At 59.7% G+C, this 21,840-nt stretch overlaps 1 protein-coding gene across 16 annotated transcripts; it reads left to right on the top strand.

Annotated features, from left to right (window-relative positions):
• The first annotated feature begins 61 nt into the window (after positions 1-61).
• Positions 62-21,445, top strand: PHLDB1 (pleckstrin homology like domain family B member 1). Of its 16 annotated transcripts, none has more exons than XM_015649681.3 (26): positions 62-1,225; positions 5,172-5,270; positions 5,709-5,832; positions 5,901-6,071; positions 7,873-7,998; positions 9,345-10,429; positions 11,129-11,371; positions 11,445-11,582; positions 11,695-11,832; positions 13,671-13,799; positions 14,944-15,099; positions 15,218-15,328; positions 15,488-15,577; positions 16,072-16,194; positions 16,912-17,049; positions 17,520-17,675; positions 18,067-18,234; positions 18,531-18,647; positions 18,728-18,845; positions 19,055-19,099; positions 19,501-19,789; positions 19,895-19,985; positions 20,067-20,213; positions 20,355-20,574; positions 20,652-20,737; positions 21,005-21,445. In XM_015649681.3, the coding sequence occupies exons 2-26, from the start codon at positions 5,175-5,177 to the stop codon at positions 21,143-21,145; spliced, it is 4,446 nt and encodes a 1,481-aa protein (XP_015505167.1). In that variant the 5' UTR covers positions 62-1,225; positions 5,172-5,174; the 3' UTR covers positions 21,146-21,445. The 16 variants fall into 16 exon arrangements, 15 of the variants coding, with proteins under 15 accessions (XP_015505167.1, XP_015505164.1, XP_018864454.1 ...); XR_004500210.1 differs by lacking the exon at positions 62-1,225 and adding an exon at positions 3,972-4,392 and having other exon boundaries at positions 20,336-20,574; XM_015649678.3 differs by lacking the exon at positions 62-1,225 and adding an exon at positions 3,986-4,392.
• The last annotated feature ends 395 nt before the right edge of the window (positions 21,446-21,840 follow it).

Raw genomic sequence — 21,840 nt, 5'->3', positions numbered from 1 at the left:
TTCCATCTGGTGGAAGCTGAGCAAGCTGACCTTGGCCTCAGAGGTGTGGGGGTGGGTCATGGTGGGGGAATGGGGTGGGGAAGAGGGACCCAGGGGTTCAGTCCTTTTGCTCCACACAGTTATTGCAGTTCCTCCAACTCTGCTGTGTGTGGCAATGGCCCAGCTCCAGGTGGTCTGGTTCCTGCTGCAGCAGGGAGAGCGTCCAAAGGGGGACTGTGTCCTCTCTGTCTTCCACAGCTGTTCTCAGGCCAGACTTTGGAGGAAGTTTAGTTAGGTTAGAACCAGCTGTATATGTTTTGCAAGGCTGTTTTGGTGTCTAGGGAGGCTGAGGGCTTTTCCTGCCTGGGTGGAAGGAGCTGTGGAGCCTGGTTGACTTGGCCTGCATGTCTCAAACCAGCATTGGTTCAGCACTGGCAGGTGTGGGAGAAGGAAATGCTGGTTACCAGCTAATGTGGGGGCTGATCTGAGCCATTTCTGCTACGACAGCCTCACTAGCATTATTTGCCTCATCTCAAGAGACCTGTGCTCCCCTCACAACTCATCTCACCTGCTTGGCTGGGGCCTCTCGTGAGTGTCACCTGCCCCTGGGCGCACGCCTCACCTCTGCACCTCGAGGGCCCAAGTGCAGGTGGAAGGCAATGGCCCTAAAAGCGCGTGGTGTACTGTGCTCTGTGAGAGACAGCCAGCCTGTCATGGGCCCCTGGGGTCCTCTGCCAAAGAAGTTCGTGGTCTCTCCTCTGCTGGCAGCACCTGAGAGGAAATCAACCCTGGTCCTGTCCTGAGAGGGTAAGCGCTCTCCACTAGCAAAGTAGTCAATGAATCCCATTAACCCAGTCCTGTTCCAGAGCTGCTTGTCTGTATGATTTTTAAAATGGAGTCAAAGTTAGTTCAAGCATCCCAGAAGGTTGTTTTTTTTCTTACATTCATTGGAGGGTGATATTTAAACCGAGCCGAGGTCCCCAATTTTTGTAACCCTGTATGATCCTGGCCTAGGGAATAGAGCACATTCCAGTGTACACAGAGAATTCTGAGTCTTTAATCAAATAAAGTACTGTTAAAGGAGCTGGCTGGGGGTCGTGAGGTCCTTCCGGAGCCGGTCAGCCCGGGCCAGGCGGGGGCGGGACGTGCTGACACCGCCTGGGGCGGGGACACGCCGAGGCACTCAGTGCTGGACAGAGGAGCGGCGGAGGAGCCCGGGAAGTGCTGTCGGACCGGGGTGCTGAAGGTGAGAGACTCTGGAATGGGGTGGGACCGCTGGCATGGGGTAGGACCCCCCCACTTTGTGCCCAGACGACCACTGCCGTTGGGAAGCCTGTGGGGCTGGGGCCACATCCTGTGACACAAGGACTCTAGTGCTTCAGGGGCAGCTTTGGGATGTGGTGGGGGCAAGAGAGGGGGGCTTAGTTGCCTTGGCCCATGTCCGGGGCCAGATGTGGGACATGCTGGGGCTTCCTGGTCCCTGGGGTGCTCTGGGAGGGGTGCAAGGAAGGAGCTGCAGACAGGGAAGTAGGAAAAACATGATCAGCCATAAAACCAATCATTGCACAATGTTTCGGTGGTGTGTGGGTGGGCTGGGAGCTGGTTCCAGGATCCAGTGGTCCGGGTCAGTGATGGCTTTGCTCGTGCTCGTGCAGCCAGACAAGGTTTTCCCATCCCCAAATCTTGAAGCTCATGGGCAGTCACAGGAGGACTGTGTTATTTCTTGGCCCATGGCCACCACTGCTGTCTCTGACACCTCTTGGGGAGCCTGGGAACGGTACTGGCCTGGCTGGATTCTGCTCCATGGCTGGACCTTGTTTACTCCAGCTTCCTGCCCCACTCCTGCCACAGCTCCTTCAGCTGCTGTCAGACAGAGGAATCTGGCAGTCCCAGAAAGTCCAGCTGCTGTGCTGAAGGGCCACTATTTCTCCCCTTCTTCCAGCTGCCCTGCAAGCCCTCAGCCCTCTCTGAGCACTAGGCTGAGCACCATAGGCAGTAGCAAGGCAGCACAGCCAGGTACTTTTTGGTAACTTCTCCTTGCCTTGTTGCACTTGCTGCTGTGTGATGCCGTAGGTTGGTACATGTGGGGCAGCAGGGGCAGGGTGCCATGCAGGGAGATGGAACTACAGGATTCCATGGCAAGGGATCCTTGCTGGCAGCCAGGAAGAGGAGAGTGATCAATGCCTGATTTGGAGATTCACCTACTGCTCTCCCAGCAAAGGGCTGGGAGATGGGTTCATGCCAGGGGTTAGATTCGAGACCCACCAAACCTATCCTGTGTCACAGTCCCCAAGATTTCGTCAACAGGAGCTGCAGATACTCTTTGTTGAGCTGAACCTCTGGCCTGCAGGTGAGAAATTGTCATTTTGATACGATTTTGAGGAGGAGCTCTCCATTGTGCAGTCTTGTGAGGGGTCTGGATCCTTGTGTCTGTGCCGTGGTGTCCAGAGGCACTTGCAGGTGCTGGGGTCAGTGCTTGAGCTGCAGCAGTGGTTGTGTCTATGTATGGCTCACCGGCCCTTGGTGCTGGCTCACCTCGGGGTGGGTTGGGTGCAGTAGGAGTGGCTGCACACCCTCCCCGACCTGGGCACATGCTGAGCATCCATCGGTCTGTGGAGACCCCGAAGCGTGATGCCGGCAGGGCCTCGGCCGGAGCACAGCTGGGGCTGCAGGGGTGCAGGAGCACTTTGCCGGAGGATGAAATCAGCGGGTGTGGCCAGGATTCCTCTGCTCCCGCCGGAGCTGTCTGGTGGCTGATTTATGATGGTGTTATTGCCAGGATCATGGCGTTGCCTCAGCAACCACAACGCAGCCCCCACCATCCCTCGCCTGGGTGGGATGGGGCTGGCTGGGTCTCCCCCATACAGTTGTTAGCCCCAGGCCGGGAGGCAGCAGCGAGGAGCAGTCTCCTCACTTGCCTCTGGCTTTGTGCAGGAGACAGGCTCCCCCTTCCCAGCGGCCCGGCGGAAGAGCCAGTTGTTTACCAGGGCAGAGGGTGTGGGAAGGAGTGAGCACACCCGAAGTGCATTAGCAGATGGGGAGCAAACAGGCAGCCAAGTTGGCTGGAGGCTGCGATGCTCCGCTGTGTGTGCACCCGTTAGCTCGGCCACTCAGGCTTCCTTCCGTGACTCATCCAGCCAGCCACAAGTGGGGATGAGAGGCCGTGCGAGGGGGTGCCATGCACCCGCCTCTGCCATGCTCCTGCTTCGTCCCAGCAAGCCTGGTACTGCATGGCATGGCCTGCCAGTCTGTGCTCCTTCATGAGCACGGGCTGAATACCCATGCCCTGACCATGTCCTGGCCAGCGGCACAGAATGCAGCTCTGGGGTCTGCTCATACCTGATGTGGGGTGAGTCAGAATGTGCTGTGCCCAGATTGAGTCTGGGTGGGCAACAGCAGGTCAGGCAGGAGTGGACCCGCAGAGCAGCTCTGCCCGTACGGGCTTGGGTGATTATATGAATCACCCAATATGAATGAATTATGTGAGCATATATGTGAATATGCAGACTGATTGCAGCCTGTGGGCAGTGCCACACAGGAGCTTCCCAGGAGCACGGTGGGGCAGCATGTCCGTGTGCAGCCTGAGCTGCGTTAGTAGGGCCCCTGCATCGGTGGGGCTGGGCATCTTCCCAGGTGAGGCTTTTGGCTGTGCCAGGTAAAGAAAGGGGCTTTTGTCTTCCAGGAAGCCAGGGCTGAGTAGGCAGCCCTGTGCAGGGTGCACGAGGACCGTGGGCTGTTCGGTGGTAACCGAGCCCGACCCCTTGGCATTTGCTGCCTTCACCGCTTCCCACGGCGGGAACAAGCGGCGCGTTCTGCAGGCGGCGGCGGGAGAAGAAAGGCCGCCTTGTCTGTCCTGGCAGTGGGGCGCCGGCTGGGGCGGCCACGCTCCCGCCCCGCATTCCTGCACTAGAGCCGGCTGGAGAGGGGCTGACGGCAGGCGTTCCCTGTGTGTTGATGAGACAGGTGAGGGGCTCTGTTTGAGGGCAGTGTTGTGGGACTGGGGACATTGGGAAGTGGTGGGATGCCAGGGTCACCCTTCAGGTCATTGGCAGGTAGGGCTGCTTGTGAAGTGGGGGGGTGTTGGGTGGATAGTTTGGGCAGAATCGGAGACAATCCCCCAAGTGGCCAGGATGGGGGTCCTCCATGGTTCTCAGCAGGTCTCACCAGTACAGCCGTGCTGGGAAGGAGTGAGTTAACAGCGGCGCAAGATCCCACCCTGGCCCCGCTCCCTTCCTATAGAGCAGCCTGGCCCCTCCTGGCTTTTCCTTCTTCCTGCACATTGTAACGGGACGTAGGTGTGAGTGAGGGCAGGGGCTTGGCTGGGCTGCGGGGTCTCCAGACGCTGCGAGGTGCGTGGGGAACATGGGCACCCTGCCATGGAGGGTCCCGCTCGGCACCAGGACCAGGCGGCAGGTAAGAGAGAGCCGGGATCCTGCCTCAGCAGCTGGTGAGCACTCATGAACTGCTCTTGGGGTACCTTTTCTCTACATCCCGCCCCCCTTGCCCCAGCGGAGCTGTCCCCATCAGTGTTGTGGCTGTGGTCCCCATGGAGCCCTTGCTGTGGTGCGACCAGTCCTGATGTTGCAGGATGAAGCCCAGGTTTCATCCCAGTCCTGGATCCCACGACTGGTGCTTTCCAGCATTTCATTTTTTCCACAGTGTGTAATAGCTGCTCACTCGCCCCCGCAGCTGAGCCCAGTGCTGGCCGAGGGGGGGTCCCTCTGGGGGCTGGCGGGACAGTGGGTAATGCTGGTGAGAACCAAGCCCGGGGCTCCTCCTGGCGGCCCCGGGACCGGCATCTCCTAACGGGGATGGAACGCCTCCTATCTATGCTGCCTGGGAAGGGTTAAGCCCCAGTCAGCTAGTCCAGGGCGGAAGGGAGGGACGTGGGGAGCAGCAGACGGTAAATTTAGATCCCCGGAGCATCCTGACATGGCGTGAGTGCTGGGTGATGGAAATTGTTCCTCCTCGAGTTGCCTCCCACTCACAGAGAGAATGTGTGGCAGCATGGCTGCTCCATGGGTGGTGGCCCTGCCTGCCGGCCGCAGCCCTGTAAGGGCACATGGGCCGGGATACGAAAGACTCATCTGGGCTTGTGCGCTATAAGGCTGCTGTCCAGGATGTGCAGGAAAAATACATAAAGGCCATGCCCAGTGCAGTCACTTGTGCTGCCATTCTGTTTCTTCTTGCAGCCCATGTCCGGTACTGTCCAACATCTCCAAGAAGGCACCATGGAGGTGTCGGGGAGGACCCCCACCAGCCCAACCCACAGAGTCCAGACTATCATCCAGGTGAGCACCCAGGATCACAGGATCTCTGCTTTGTGGGAACAAGGGAATCTGGCTAGGAGTCCTCCTCTGCAGCCAGCCCTACCACCAGCACTGGCGCTGCCCTCCAGCCTCTCCTCAGTCTCAGCCAATCCTATTTACGGGATCCTCAGCAAAGCCCATTGAGCTAAGCGGCTGGCAGCTCGGATCCTCTTAGATGCAGCCCAAGCCCCACGGATCTCCAGCTCCTGGGGCAGCTTGCCTCTGCTTCTCAGGATAGGTAGCACAGGCAGGAGAGCCCTCCTCTCCTGCTCATGCTGCTGGACAGTCCTGCTGCCATGTAGCTGTGCCTGGGCATTGACCCTGGCTATGTGGCTATTTTGGAGCAGCTCAGCCAGGTGGGCAATGCAGGGGAGTGGGCTGCAGCTGCAGGAGCTGTGAGCATCCCTCCCTCTTCTACAGAACAGCCCCCTGGACCTGATTGACATGGGCAAGGGGCTCAAAGTCCAGACGGAGAAGCCACATTTGGTGAGCCTGGGCAGCGGTCGGCTCAGCACTGCCATCACACTCCTGCCCCTGGAGGAAGGTGAGTGCCAAGGGGTCTCCATGGGTACGCTGGTGACAGAGACACTGAGACACCCTCTCTGCTGGCAGGGAGGACCACCATTGGCACGGCTGCAACAGACATCGTCCTGCAGGGCCCCGGGCTGGTGCCCCAGCACTGCTACATCGAGAATGTGCGAGGGATGCTCACCCTGCACCCCTGTGGCAACGCCTGTGCCATCGACGGCGTGCCACTCCAGCAGCCCATGCACCTCACCCAAGGTAGGAACAGGCTGTGCTTCACTGGCGCCTTTGCCTGTGGAGTTGTGCTGTTGAGTATTTGGGTGTTTGAGGAGCCATGCAGTAACTGTATAGCCTAGCTGACATACTCCTGGCCTCTGTGCTCTGCGGTGGGAACCTGCCAGGTCCTGGCACAGTTTGAGAGCTGGCTTTGCTGCTGGTATCAAGTGAGCTGGGAAGGGAGAGACCCGGGGAGGCCTTGAAGAACAGCAGAGATGCTGAGCCAACTTTGGGAAGGGAGATGATAGAGGAAAACACCTTGGGTGTCCTCCCGACGGATGGCTGCCGGGACATTGCTGGTCTGCCTGCGTGGCCACAGGGCTCGGACCCGGCCGGCCCCCCGATGGCCGCTCCCAGGGAGCGTGGACAAAGCCTCAGGCCCTTCCCACGCGATCCCCGCCCCGCCAGAGCTCGCGTCTCGCTTCCCGGGGAGGACCCTCGGGCGGGGCGGGTGAGGCCCGGCCCCCGCCCCTCCCGGGGGCGGTGCGGCGCTGCCCGGGCGGCGGCGGCGGCGGCGAGGGCGAGGTGAGTGCGGGGCTGCGGACCACGCGTGTCCGCGCCGGGCGGGGGGGTTCGCTCCCTTTCCTCACAGAGCCACGGTGCCCCCGCAGGCGGTGGCGCTGCGGCCCCCGCACCTGCCCCGTCCCTGCCGGCAAGGAGGGTCCCACCCGCGGCGTCCCCGCGGGGGACAATGGGAGCCACGTGGCCGCGGGAGGAGGCTCCGGCCCTCGGAGCCTGCCAGGTCCCGCCAGTCCCACAGAAGGCAGCGAGGGCCGTGGTGGGCTGCGGGGTGCGGGCAGGGGTCAGCCGAGTCGCCCGTCCTCCTGTCCCCAGGGGCAGGCAGGGACACGACAGAGCAGGGACAGCATCTGCGCAACGCCACAGCGGGATGAACTGCGTGGCTGTCAGTTTGTGGTGCAGTTTGGTGAGGACTCGCTTTGCTGGGGCAACCTGTGGCTCCACTGTTGCTGGCAGTGGGGAAGGCACAGGGCAATGATGCGTCTCTCCGGGAGACTGGCTGGGCGTCGGCACTGCCCCGGCAGCAGGATGCCCTCGCTGAGCCGGGGTGAGCAGCGCTCCGTCCTGCCCTGGCGCTCAGACAGGGGAGCCAGGCCCCCGCGACTGAATGCAGTCAGTCTGTCTGTCTCTCGCTCACCTTGCTGCGAGCTGGGCTGACGGGTGCTCCAAAAAACTCGTCCCCTCCGGCGAGGGATTTTCAGCAGCGGCTGTTGGTACGGAGCGAGACTCTCCCCAGAGCCCTGGCAGGCGCTTCAAAGTGGGGTGTGTCAGCAGCAACCCGCCTTCAAGCCGCCTGATGCTCCCCGCTGCCAGCACATGCCTCCCCAGCAGCAGGGGCAGCAGGTGAACGACAGCGAGTGCCCACGGCTGCGCTCCCCTTCCTGAGCTGCCTTCCTTCTCAGGGCTGCTCAGCAGCCTTGCCCCAAGAGAGCTGCTGCTTTGGGCCAAGAAGAGACGCTTTGCAAGCAGGGACAGGATCTGTCTTGTCTGCAGCTGGCAGCCACGCAAGCCCTGGAGTGCAGCCAACCCCCCCGCAGCCCCCGGCGGGGACCCCAGCTGTGCCTGCGCCTGAGATGCGCTGCCGGCAGCTGCCAGAGAGTGACCTGGATTTCAGCCTCCCCCTAAGCCTCTGCTGACAGCAGGAGCCTGCTCCCTTCCTGAGGGCACATCTTAGAGCCAGCAATGCCCGATTGCCTCCCTGCACTCTCCAGCACCACTCTGATATTGTCAGCTAGCAGCTGAACCCTCTCTCCTCTCTCCCAAGGGTGTACCATCTGCCTGGGCCAGGCCACCTTCCTCCGCTTCAACCATCCTGCTGAGGCCAAGTGGATTAAGAGCATGATCCCAGCGGGGGGCAGAAGTCCATCAGCTCTCTATGGGCTACCAGCAAGTAGGTGATCTCCCCCTTGTCCCAGGTGGGGCAGGACAAATGCTGAGGTGCTCCCTGAGACATGCCATCAGCCTTCCCAGTGCCCAGTGTTCTCCCAGCTCTGTCGTGTTGCACTCAGGAGTGGGGCTCACACCCGGCTGTGGTGTGCCATTCATCAGCTCAGCATGGTAGGGCAGCTGCACTGGTATTTGTTAATGATTAATATCAGCTCGAAGAGGTTGACTGTGGGGGCACTGAGGCATGGCTTTCACTTCTGCCCAGCCTGGCCATGGCAGAGCCATTGTCCATTGGAGCCCTCCCAGTTTCCTGAAAGCGGGTGTTTATGTGCTGGGACTGTGAAGGCCATTCTTCTGGCTGCTGTCCTTCATCTCATGAGCTTATCTTGCAGTGTCTGCCTCTCTGTGGGGCAGTGGGCCAGGTGCCAATACCATGCCCAGTTCCTGGGAATGTCCAAATCTCTTGGGCTGGTAGCCCGTATCCCTGCCCCAACCAGCACACCCTGGCACAGGGAGAGGAGCTTGGCTGCCTTCCCGTGCCACGTGTGTGTTGGGAAGGCAGCATGCCTGCAGCTGGGGGACGGGAGGAGGGACACGGGGAGGTGCTGTGGCCGAGGAGCGTCACACAACCATGCAGCATCCCGTGTGGGCCTTGCATGCTCACTCTGTGCCACGCGGGACTGGCTGGGATCACACTGCCAGGGCTGTGGTGCATCTTTCAGGCACTGAGGCAGCGCCAGCTGCCATGGGGGAACTGCTGGGTGCCAGGGGTGACGCAGCCTGGGTGGCACGCTGTCCTGGCTGGACTCCACGCCTGCTGCGATTCGCTAGTCCCCTGAGTGACAGGCACATCGGTGCTGCGCAGGGAGGACAGGGCAACCCAGGCAGGAGCACCCTGGCTGGGGTGTGGGGAGGCTGCGGGCAATGTGGTGGTGGGTCCGGACGCGCTGCAGGTCAGCAGCTTTTGGCTATTGCATCTCTGGCCTCTTGCTGGGAAGCCAGAGTGTGCAGGGGGCGAGTGGTGGGTGCTGGTGGGTGGTTTGGGCAGCTGCTCTCCAGGGAGTGGAGCAGGGAGCTTCGACGCAGGGAGGGTGGCTTGGCTGTCTTCTCAGGTTTCTGTCTCCTGGGTGATGGGGCTAGAAGGATTCCAGCCTCCTCCCTGTCCCAGCTCCCCAGCTGGAGTGGGAAAGGGTGGCAGCAGGGTGCAGGCAGCTCAGGGGCTGTGACCCAGCCCTGACTCTGCAAGTCTGCATGGAAGAATGATGCTAGGCTGCCCTGTAGCCCCCAGCACGGGCAAGGGATGCGGTGGAGTCACACCACACTGATGCCTGCTCCTTTGTTTCCCTGCAGAATCTGAGGCTCTGGTGAATGGTGGCCACCAGCTGTCAGAGCGTGAGTGTCACAGCCACAGCTCCCTTGTCAGCTCCATCGAGAAGGACCTGCAGGACATCATGGACTCGCTGGTGCTGGAGGAGTCAGCAGCCCGCAGCATTCAGAAGCCTTCTGCCTGTGGCCGATCCCCCCTCTCCCCTGTGGTGAATGGGGGTGGGCGCTGCCTCCTGTCCCCTCCACCTAGCCCTGGGGCCACCTCGGGGGGCTCAAGCTATGAGAACTTCTCTCCCCTCTCCTCCCCAGCCAGCAGCAGTAGCTACACCAGCCCCTCACTCAGCAGCCAAGAGCAGGGCCCAGCTGTGCCTCCCCCTCTCCCACTTCGTTCCTCCAGCTACAACCACACTGTCCAACCACCCACTCTGCCTGGCGGGGCTTCTAGTGAGCCTTGGCCAGCTGAGAGGCTCGGGGACCACCGGGTGGGCAGCCCCCGGCTGACGCCCAGGATGGTGCCACGGCCGCGGGTGGCCCTGCAGGAGCGGCCCCCTAGTCCCTTCCGGGAGCCACGGGACTCTCTGGCCCCCAGCCGGCAGCCCAGCAGCAGGGCAGTCCCGGAGGCCCGGCTGCAGCCCCCCGAGAGCCCACGGGTGGCCCGGAGGAACACTGAGAGCATGCGGGAGCTGCCTCCCCTGAGTCCCTCCTTGTCACGCCGGGCTGCCAGCCCCCGGGTGGCCCCTGACACCCCCTCCTCACAGCCCCGGCTGGGCAGGGAAGTGCCTGGCAGTCCCCGTAGCAGGCGCAAGGGCCCAGAGGAGTCAAAAGGTGCTGGGAGTCCCTCACCCCCACTGCTGGCAGAGAACCCCACACGCCGTCCCAGTTTCACTACTTGCCTGAGCCCAACGTACGGGCTGGGCTCCCCAGCTGTGCCCTCGCCCCGGCAGAGCCCCCGCACCCCCAGGAAGCCTTTAGGGGACTCACGGCTGCCAGCAGGGTCACGGGAGCGCAAGAACAGCATCACTGAGATCAGTGACAATGAGGATGAGTTGCTGGAGTACCATCGGCGGCAGCGGCAGGAGCGGGTTCGGGAGCAGGAGATGGAGCGCCTGGTGAGCCTTGGGGCTGGGGGGAGACGCATTTGAGTGTGGGACTCTCTTTGCAAATACCTGTTATCATTTGCTGCTTTGAAACCTGAACCTTTGCCTCTTGGGGATTTGCCACAGCTGCCAGGCTGCCGGCTTATCCAGGAGGATTATGGCCAGGAGCAGGCATCGATGCTCAGCAGCTCTCTGGGAATACAAGGCCCCCAAGTCACAGTAGCCTGTGGAAGCTGGTGGGGCTGGCATGGCCCCAGGGCTACTGGCCAAATGGTGGTGCCCTTGCCTTCTCTACATCTTGTCCATCCCTGCCAGGGCGCATCTGCTGGTGGTGCCATGGCTCTGTGGACATTGCATCTATATTTAGGGCTGATGGAGTTTTTATGGAATTGGCATCTGCTTGGATGAGGTTTGCCGTGCCTCTGCCAGTCCTGCAGGCCGAGCCACCAGGGCCGTGTTTGCTCAGCCCTGACTCACCCCTGGCGCAGGCAGCCTGAGTCACTGCCTGGAAATAGCGGAGGCGCTCGGCAGCCGGCACTGCCGCCTGTAATTAGTCTGTCTCAAGCTCCCAGCACATCGCGTGCCTGGCTCTGCTCTGGGGTTGAGCTGGCTGCATTGTGCTTTGAAATGTTGCCTGCCCATCCCAGCGTGCGGGCCCGTATTCTGCTCCTGCCGCAGCACATGCTGGATGGGGACCGTTCTTCCTCACAGGAGCGGCAGCGCCTGGAGACCATCCTGAACCTCTGTGCTGAGTACACCAAGACAGGTGGCACTGAGCCAGGTGACGTGCACAGGCTCCTGGCTGGTGACACGGATGCTGGCCAGTGGGTCCCCAGGGGTGCCATGGCTCTGGGCCATGCTGTTGAAGAGCTGCAGCAGAGGGAGAGCCTGGAGAGATCAGATGAGGAGAACCTGAAGGAGGAGTGCAGCAGCACTGAGAGTACCCACCACGAGGTAAGGGAACAGCTGTGCCATTCTGTTACCATGCTGTTCTGCACAGTGCCATGCCAATCAGCCCTCTCCACAGCATGAGAAGCTGACAGGCCCCCGGGCCAAGGAGGCGCAGCGACTGGAGGAGGAGCGTGCCAGTGTCCTCGGACACCTGGACCAGCTAAAGGGCCGTGTCAAGGAGCTGGAGCAGCAGCTGCAGGAGACATCACGAGAGGTGAGGGGTCAGGGGACACTGCTGAGTCCTCTGCTGTTTGCAGCACTAAATCCTAAGGGTATGAGCTAGATCCAGCTAGAGCAGCAGTCCTGACATCCCTTTGCTTGTTCAGGCAGAGATGGAGCGGGCGCTGCTGCAGGGTGAGCGGGAATCAGAGGTGCTGCGGCTGCGGCAGGAGCAGGAAGCAGCGCAGCAGGTGCAGGAGAAGCTCTCCAGCCTGGACGCCAGCATCCGCAAGGAGCGAGACAAGGTGAGCCCAGTCGCAGGTTCCCATTGCCACCAGCTGTGCCGTATCCTCTCTGGCACTGACAGCCAGTGCTGCAATGCCTCATGCTGCAGCGTTCCCCTGTGGACTTGTTCTCCAGAGCCTGGGCTCTGCAGAAGCTTAGGGGAGTAGCCCCTGTGGTTTGTGTTGTGGGGGAATCTGTCTGTCTGTCTGGGCTGGTCAAACAGCCCTGTTGGAGGAGAACACAGCCAATGCTCAGGAAGCATTTTGGCTGCTGCCTGTTGCTCTGGCAGAGAGACTGTGGTGTGAGGCTTTCCAGTTGGCTGCTGCCTGTGGTGGGCAGTGCTGAAACAGAGGCCTTGCCACTCCCCATTACCTGCCCTTGCTAGGGAACTAGATGTTGCAGCAAGTCACCTCACTACACTGCACCTTCGTGTGTGATGGCAGCTGTTGCTGTAGTGTTCAGCTTGCTGGAGTTGGCTGGGAAACCACTACAGGTGTTCAACTTGGTGGCTTTAGGAGGGGGTCCTGGCCCCCTTCCCCCTGATGTTGCCTGTGGTACAGTTACTGCTTGATGCTGCATGTGTGGAAGGTTTTTCCCAGCTGCTGGTTGCTGGCTGTCCCACAGCCTTGCAGGCAGTGTGGCATGGCCTTGTTGTTGGGATAGCTGCTGGGATCCAGTTTCTGGCTGCCTGAGGCCATTGTCTCTATGCAGCCTATGCCGAGGTCCCACCAGCAGCTCTGTGCCACCGTGATGTGGCATCAGCGTCCCTTGGGGTCTGGCCAGCCCCATGACTGTAGGTGCCAGAGCTGTTGGGGTGCCTGTGGCCTCACAGAGTGGCCATTGCTGCCTGCCAGCAGTGCTCCTACAGCATTTGGGGGTTTTGTTCCGGTTTTGGTCTTCCAGCCCTTTGTAGGCATCTTCTGTAGCCAAGGACAGCCTCGTGCAGAGCCAGGAGAGGAGTGCAGGGAAAGCCCTCTCCAATGACCTAACTGCCCCTTTCCTAACCCATCTGCACTACTTGCACTAACAGTGCCTGCTCTGAACTCTCTCATCCCCTCTGACATCTCTGCATGTCCAGGAGTCCCCTGGCAATCCACAGATCCTCTCCTGGGGCACTTTCCTGTAGCAGCCTTGCCTCCCTGCCAGCATGTCCCCTTATAGCCCTTTTCATGATGTCCCATCTCTGTATGGAGCACAGGGCTCCTTGCAGCAAGCATTTCTCAATGCCAAGCCCCTGTATGGTAGTGTCAGACATGTGAGAGATGGTTCTCCTATGCCAGTCCCATGTTGCTGGCCCCATTTTACTGCTCCTCTGGCTGGGCCCCTCATTTTGGCTCAAGGGTCAGCTCTGCTGTTGACTCATCATAGCCTGAGTACCTCTTGCTGGACCACTGCCTCCTGTTTTCACAGCTGCCCCATGAGCAACCTTCTCCTAATGGATGAGGGTGGTCCATGCCCTCAGTCTGCATTCAGGACCTGCAGTTCCTAACTGGCAGCAGTTAACAAAGCCAGTTTGTGTTTATTGTGATGCAGCCGTGTGCGGGATTGGGATGTCTTGAACCATGCTGTCAGCATTGATCTTTTTGCTGCCTGCAAGTTTGTTTCTGGAAACACAAAGAAGAGGTCAGGGGTTGGCTGTTACCCCTCTAACACTGCTTGGCCCCAGCTCCTGTGTCTCTTGATCTCCCTGTAGCTGCCATGATGCTCCATCTCCTGAGCCTACTCTGTCTCCAGCTGAGCCTCTCTCTAACTCACAGCTTCTGCATGGCGCCCATTTGAGAAGTGTATTTTCTTTCTTCTTTCTTCCCCCCCCCTTTTTTTTTTTTGTTTTGTCTTGTCTTGTTCTCCCCTAATTCAGGAAAGGGCAAAGGTTGATGCTGAAAGGAAGGAGCTAGAGCAACTCCAGGCGCTTTACCATGAGTCGAAGAGCCACCTTGATAAGTGCCCTGAGTCAATGCGGGAGCAATTGCAGGAGCAGATGCGAAGGGTCAGTGTCTCCCCCCACCCCTCCCGGACCATGGCCCACCTCCCTCCGCTCCAGCTTAGGCCAGCTCTTCCCTGCCAGCCGGGGCTGCGCTGGGAACATCGCACCCAGGCTGGAGGTGGCTGGCACCGGGCACCATCGTCCTGGTAAGCTTGCCGCTCGCCCGGGCCCGGGCCATGAGACCGGCTGGGCAAAGCTCCTTGGGACCGGGCAAGGCACAGGCATGGACTCTGCCCTGCAGAGGAGGGCAGGCTGGGGAGCCCTGGGGGCTGCTGCATCTTCATCTGGCTGCCTCCAGCTATTTCCTGAGAACGTTCATTTACACAGTGATTATGATCTGTGTTACTGCTTGTCCTCAGCATTTTTTCCTATTACCTGGTATTTTCTGGAAGTGGTTGACTTCCCCCAGCCTGTGGTTAGTGCCTGCCCAGATAAACTCACGTTGCCACAGCCTACTCCAGCCAGGCACTCGCATTCTGGATGAGGGCTGGTGCATAGCGGGCAGGGGGCCATGGAGCGGTCTCTGTGTGCGGGAGCCCTCAGGAGCCCAGCAGCTGTGTCACTGCCTGTCCATCTCATGGAGCAGGGTGAAACACATCCCTGTGGGGTGCTGGCACAGTGGCTGCCAGGAGTGGCACTGGCAGGCCCGGAGCTGAGTGCTGCGGGTGCATGAAGGCCAGAAGGACGTGCAGGAGTCTGTCCAGCACGGTGCTTGTCTGTGGGTGCTTTGTGGCCTGTAGGCTTGGTGACACAGTGTTGTGTGTTGGTGGTTACACCTGTTTTGCTACCTGTCAGGGCATGGCTTTAGCCCACATGTGGTTCAGCAGGGGCAGCTGGTCTCTGAGGGCTGGTGAAGCCCCTGCCTGTGGCAAGCTCGTCTCATGGGGGTGACTGCTCTGTCCTGGGTGCCTCTGTTGCCTTCTTCTGATGGCAGACACTCCTGTCAGTATCTCTTGTGTTTCTGGTGCCCAGCAGAAGGCGAAACTGCCTGTCTGCCCACGTCAGGCACAGGGGACAGGCTTGGCTACCAACTCTGGTTCCTGGCCAGCACCAGTAGGATGTGGAGGCATGGCAGGAGGTTTTGCTCTGGGAGACCGGCCTGCAGGATGCTGACTGATCCACTCACAGTGCTCTTGTGTATTCAAAGGAGGCAGAGGCACTGGAGACGGAGGCCAAGCTGTTTGAGGACCTGGAGTTCCAGCAGCTGGAGCGAGAGAGCCACCTCGAAGAGGAGCGTGAGGCACGAGGCCAGCAGCTCCTGCAGAGCCGGGCTGAGTGCCACCGTAACATTGCCCGCAGGAAGGTAGGGATGGAGGAGCACTTGGTCCAGTGTGGCTGGGCTGTGCCCCATGGTCTGGCATGGCCAGGCTGCATCCCGTGGCTCATCAGCAGCCAGCTCATCTCTGCTGCCTGCTCCCCAGGAGCGGGTGGCTGCCCTGGATGCCCAGGCTGCCCAGATTCGGCTTCAGAGTGCCCAGGAGGCCGAGCGCCTGGCCAGAGAGCGGAGCAGCGTCCTGCAGCTCCTGCAGAAGGTAATGCCATGGTTGTGTGCTCCTGAGGGTGCTCGAGGCAGGGGACAAGATCATGCTAGCTCTTGACAGGTTGCTGGCAGGCAGGGTGAGCTTGGGCAGTGACTGGCCAAGGGGTGCCAGTAACTATCAGCTGCCTCTGACCTGTCACCCCGTGTGCAGGAGAAGGAGAAGCTCATGTCTCTGGAGAGGAGATACCAGCTCGTCACAGGTGGCAGGAGCTTCCCAAAAATGTCCTCGGCTCTCCGAGAGGTAAGTGGCTGGAGGAGGCTCTGGTGCTTTGAGCTGCTCTCCTGAGCTGCTGTTGTCAGTGAAGGCAAGCCTTGTGCTCCACCAGCTTTGCTTTGCAGCATTTCCTGTGTTCCTGAGTACCTTCTGACCAGGTGCTTTCAGCTGCTCAGATTCTCTCCATGGCTTCAGAGGTTGGGAGGGAGGAAAGGAAATGCAACAGAGCAGCACATGGAACAGGACTGCCTAGGGTCCCATCCTTGCTGGAGAGCAAGCATGGGGATGTCTTGGTGCTGGTCCAGGGGACTTATAGGTGGAAGTGAGTTGCTCTATTATTCTGGTTTTGAATGGGGAACCAGAACCATGATGCCCTCAGGGGCTGTGGTGCTGCCTGACCTGCTGCTGGTAAGAGGCACAAGATGTCAGAATCTCCTTGTGCCTGCCTGCAGTGGGACTCCTGCTACTGCCACCTTGCTATCTCTGCCCACCTTGCCTACATGATCTTTACCCTTCAACAGGAGACCCTCCATATCTCAGAACCTTATGAGCTGTTGGAGGGAACTAAGCCCCTGAGTCCCCTGCCAGCAGCAGCTGCCTCCTTAGCTTCTCCTGCCACCTACTCCTTCCCCAAGGCACAAGAGGTAACTAACTAGAGGAACTAGCTGCATGTGCTTGCTCACCCCTCCTTGGCCAAGATCCCTTTTGTGGACTGATATCACCCCCAGGCAGCAGGGCAGCCCCACAGCAGCATGGCTGGAGCATTTATCAGATAGCTGGCAGCTGTGGTCATTAACACTCAGTCCTTGAGTCCAGTTGCTCTCCTGAGCCCACCGGGCATCGCAGTTCCTGCTGCTGCCCTCTGTTTTAATCCTGCTGCAGTGGTGTGAGGCACAGGCTTCCCTCTTGCTCACTGCTTGCCATCTGGCTGGGCATCTCCTGACATCATCCTGTAGGGTCCTGCTAGCCTGGCTTTCCCACCATAAGAACAAGTCCTCAGCTTTAGCATGTTGGTTCAGAAAGGACAAGGAAGTGGATTTTAAGCTGGCTCAGCGCAGCTTGAGGTGCCTCATCCAGTGCTGCTGCACTAGGGAGGACTTGTGGCCAGCCTGAGGCATCCCTGCCCCTTGAGGCACTCAGCAAAGCTGCACTGAAGGCTGGAGCCAGATGGGTGCCAGCATACCCAGCCCAGCTTGGTGCATGTGCTGCACCCTAGAGACACCATGGGCATCAGGGTAGGGCTGGGGAGGCAGGGGTGGGGCATGAATGCACAGGGAGGTTTGCTCCCGCTATGCAGTCAGTGCCATGATGCCAGCACACGGGTCTAACTCTTCTCCTTCTCCCTTGCCATGGATTTCTAGGAGTACATGAGGCTGTCTGACGTTTTCAGGTTCTGCAGTAATGCACATGGCCCCAGCCTGGACACTAAAGCTTCTGCTGCTGCCCCTGCTGCCGCTCAGCGCTCTTTCTTGCTTGCTGTAGCTCCCACAGCCGACGAGGTACCTGCCCCAGAGCATGCTCGGGTTTGCTCCCTCGGGTTGCCCGCTGCATCCCAGGCAGGGAGGGAGCTGTGGCCTCCCTGTGTGCCCTGTGTGCCACATCTCTCTGGGGTCAGGACACTTTTCTGGCTGCAGCTGAGTGGGGAGCAGAGGCTCAAACTGCCCAGTCTCCTTTCTGGGGTGCTCTTCTTGCCTGCTCTGGATGTAGTGGCAGGGTTTGGGAGCAGTGGGTGTCCAGCAGTGGGAGGGGTGACCCTTTGTCTGTTGGATGCAGTCCTGGCCACTTGTCTGAAGTGAGGAAGATGCAGAGCAGGCCTGACCCAGTGCCCAGCACCAGGGTGGCTGCAGCACCAACAGCTTTTTCTCCCAGGACAAGGCAGCTTCCTATGGGGGTTGGAGTTGCCTGCTTGTTCCTCTGTGCCTGCTTGCCCCTGCTCTTACCCTGGTTTAATCTGCTTCTCTCTGCCCAGTATGTGACCGTTGAGCAACTCTCAGGTATCCTGGGCAGCTTCCACACCCCTGCTGCTTCCTCACTGGGCTGTACCCCTCCGGCTCCTTCATCCTCAGGCTGTGCTCCTCCTCTTCCTCCTCTTCCATCTCTCCCTTCTCCCTTCATCTCTGCAGAGGTTGGTGCCCTGTTTCCTTCTCTTTAGCCCCTTGCACTCTCCCTGGGAGGTGATGGAGATGCACCGGAAGGGATGAGCTGCAGATGGAGCTGAGCAGCAGCTCAGGGTCTTGACAGTCCCCACACCCTTGGCTGTCCTGTCTGCTGTTCCACTGCCCCCAGGGCAGGGGATCTTTGTGCTTGATCAGTTCTCACATTCTCTTGTACAGCAAATGGCTCCTACAGCTGCTGGGACTTAGCCAGGGGAGTGCACAGGATCCCCAGGGGTCAGCACATTAAATTCTGGGGGAATGGTGCAGGCACAGGCAGGGATGCTTCAACCTCTTCTCTGTGCATCTGTCCCTCTTGCTGCATTTGTCCTTCATCCTTTCTCACGCAGCCTCTCTCTCCAGATGGAGCAGCAACTGTTGGGAGGCCCTATGTGTCTCCCAGCTCTTGATTTAGAGAAGTGGTACCAGGAGCTTATGGCGGGCTTTGAGACCTCCTCTTCCTCTGTCTCTCCTCCTTCTTCCCCTCCTCCACTTCCAGCTAAAGTTCACTCCTCTCACAAGGCTCTCCAGGTAATCCTGGCTCGCTGCTGCCGAGGCTCAGGCTTTGGGGCCACTGGTTGTGGCAAAAGTGGGGCAATGTGGGGATGTTCCTATGGACCCTGTACCCTGAGTGCTGCCGAGCCCTGGCTGCCACAGCAGGCAAAGGCAGAGCAGACCTGTGGCCTGGGATAGGCAATCTGTGCCTCCTCTTGGCCTGCATCCCTGCCAGGATGGCACCGACACAGAGCAGGATCTGGGGAGCCATCTGTCCAGGGGAACTTCAGCAGTTGTCCCATGTCTCTTTCACTCTGTGTCTCTCTGCTCAGGTCTATCGTGCAAAAACAGAGGGTGGTGCTGGTGTCCTCACCTCTCAGATGAAGAGTGGGACCCCTTCGTCCTCACAGCTCAACCTCTCTGTGCTGGAGCGCAGCCCCTCACCCAAGGTATGGCTGCCAGGGGGACCCAGGCACCCTGGCCATGGCTCATATGTGTCTAGTGCCAGCCCCCATCCCCATCCTTGCAGCTGACCACCTGCTGTCCTGCCCAGGGCCCCCCAAGCCCAGCGGGCAGCCTGTCCCGCAACCTGGTGGCCACGCTGCAGGACATTGAGACCAAGCGCCAGCTGGCCCTGCAGCAGAAGGGTGAGCTCTGTCTCTGTGTCTTGACTCTCTGGGGAGGTGGGACTTTGGGAGATGCTATCCCTGCTGCCACTTGGACAATGGAGAAGGGAGCCTGGCTGAGGGTGGCAGCAGCAGCAGTGCTCTGGCAGGATGTGGTGCCTCTCTCATGGTCTTTTGCTTTTCCCCCTTCTCTTTCCTCCTGACCCCTCCACCTGATGGCCCATCTCCAGCCAAGCTGCTCCCAGCAGAGCCCTTGCAGCCGGGCAATCTACCAGGTAGAGACATGGGGTGATTTGGACTGCCTAGAGCAGCCCAGAGGCAGCAGCATGGCTGTTTGCTGGCACCTTCTGCCATACATAAGAGGGGCATGATCAGTCCAGGACCCCAGGTGCATCTCAGCATCTGCTTTGACACAAACCCTGTGCATCCCTAACCCGCTAATGCTTTGCCTAGCTTGTTCCTGCCAGCCTGGAACATGTGCCCCCTGCTCCTGCCCAGACAGATTGTGGTGCTTGCCAGAGAGTTGTGACAGCAGCTGCCATCTCTGTCCCTACCATACCCTCATGGCTCCAGCAGTGCCTGTAGTGTCTTCTGCCTATGCCATCCCTTCGCCCAACATGATGTGGCTCTGTTTGTGGCACATTTAACTTGACGTTGTCATCTTCCCATGGCATAGGTCGGCAGGTGATTGAGGAGCAGAAACGGCGGCTCGCAGAGCTTAAGCAGAAAGCAGCTGCTGAGGCGCAGTCCCAGTGGGAAGCCCTGCATGGGCAGCCCCCTTTCCCCACTGCCTTCCCCCGGCTTGTGCACCACTCCATCCTCCACCACCACCGTCCCCATGGTGCCGGGCCCCGGGCTGAGGAGCTGGACCATGCCTACGACACCCTCAGCCTGGAGAGCTCAGACAGCATGGAGACCAGCATCTCCATTGGCAACAACTCTGTGTGCTCACCTGACATCTCCAGGTAACCCTGGGGCCAGCTCATATGGCCAGGGGACAGCCTGCTCTGCTGATATGCTACTGGGTCAAGGTCCTTCCTGCTGGGGCAGCAGCTGTGGCTGTTTTGCAGTGCCAGTGGGATGGAGACAGGGAAGATTGAGGAGATGGAGAAGATGCTGAGGGAGGCACACGAGGAGAAGTCACGGTTGATGGAGTCCCGGGTGAGTGACAGCACCAGCACCATGGCTAGATGGCAAGCAGGTCTTCAGTCTTTGTGGCTGAGTGCCTGTGCATGCTGGCAGGAGCGGGAAATGGAGCTGCGCCAACAGGCGCTGGAGGATGAGCGCTGGCGCCGGGAGCAGCTGGAACGCCGTCTGCAGGATGAGACTGTGCGGCGGCAGAAGCTGGTGGAGAAGGAAGTCAAACTGCGGGAGAAGCACTTCTCACAGGTGTGAGACAGGCTGCCATTCCCCTCTCCAAGCCTGGACAGTGAGGCACACCCAGCTTGCCACTGATGTCCCATCTTGCAGCAGGGGGACATGGCTCTTGTCACCATTGGTGGGCTTTGCAGGGCTGTGTTGCTTTTCCAGGCTCGTCCCCTGACACGGTACCTCCCCATCCGTAAGGAGGATTTCAACCTGCGGCTGCACATCGAGTCCTCAGGCCACAGCGTTGACACCTGCTACCACATAATCCTGACAGAGAAGATGTGCAAGGGCTACCTGGTCAAGATGGGTGGGAAGATCAAATCTTGGAAGAAGCGCTGGTTTGTCTTTGACCGCATGAAGCGCACCCTTTCATACTACGTGGGTGAGTCCCTATGCTGCCTGGCGTACCCCTACCTGTGGCATCACCCAGAGTCAACAACAGGTCCCTCTCTTGGGCAGATAAACACGAGACAAAGCTGAAGGGTGTTATCTACTTCCAAGCCATTGAAGAGGTTTACTATGACCACCTCCGCAGTGCTGCAAAGGTGAGAGCTGGGTGTTGCCACTTGCTCCGGTGTCTGCTGGGGGCCCCTGTGGGTATCCCCATCCTCCTGCACTGTCCTCTGTCACACTGGTAGGAGGTAGTAAGGCAGTGTGTGCCAGGGATGCTCCTGGAATGGTCCATGGCCCCTGATGGTGCCAGCTTCAGGGCGCCAAGGGCAGGACCCCAGTGCTGGGCTTTGTGGGGGGACAAGGAGGGGATTACTTCTGCTCAGAGGGGAGCAGAATACTGATTTAATCCTCCCCTCCAGAGCCCAAACCCCGCGCTCACTTTCTGTGTGAAGACCCATGACCGACTCTACTACATGGTGGCACCATCAGCCGAGGCCATGCGTATCTGGATGGATGTCATTGTCACTGGGGCAGAGGGCTATACCCAGTTCATGAACTGAGCGGGGTGCTGTGCACCCCAGATCCACCACCTGGATGGACTTCTGAGTGTGCCAAGCAGCGAGGAGCTCCTGAGGGGGACCATGGCCCCTGCTATGCCTCATGCCAAGGGTTGTGGACCTGCATTGGGCCCAGCTGGGTAGTACTGAGTGTTGCCTATTCAGGCAAGGGAATAAGTGTTTTTTTTAATGTTGATTTTTTAAAAACAAACTTTATTGGAATGATGTCGAAGTGCTGAAAAGTAAAAAGCTGCCAAAGACCTGCTGGGGCCCGAGCCTTGGGGAGGTGCTGGTTTCGGAGCAGATGCTGGTAGCTGCTGCTATCGTGTTCCAGGGAAGGAAACCGTGAGGCCAGGCCCTGCAGCCTCCTGGCCCTGTGGGGTAGACTCAGACCTCTCTTCGTAAACCTTTTGTAATTTCGGATCGTTGTACCCCCTGGGCCGGGGCCAGATGGGGATTGCGGTACGGAGTGCCCAGTCATAAAGCATTTTGTGAAGCAGGCTGTCCCTTCTGTGTGGCCTCTGAACTGGCAGCACGTTCCAGGCACACCAGAGTCTGCCCAGGCACTGGAGGGAGGGACGGGGGGACACGGGGCAGGGGCCCCTAGGAGCTCACCGGGAGAGGGCTGAAGGGCACGGCATCATGCTTGAGAGGTTGTGGGGACCGCAGAAAGCTGCAGGAGCCACCAGCGAGAAGAG

The sequence above is a fragment of the Parus major genome, chromosome 24, assembly GCF_001522545.3.
Source record: "Parus major isolate Abel chromosome 24, Parus_major1.1, whole genome shotgun sequence".
Taxonomy (NCBI): Eukaryota; Metazoa; Chordata; class Aves; order Passeriformes; family Paridae; genus Parus; species Parus major.
Note: the sequence above shows the minus strand (reverse complement) of the source record. Positions and strands in the feature narration are given on the sequence as shown.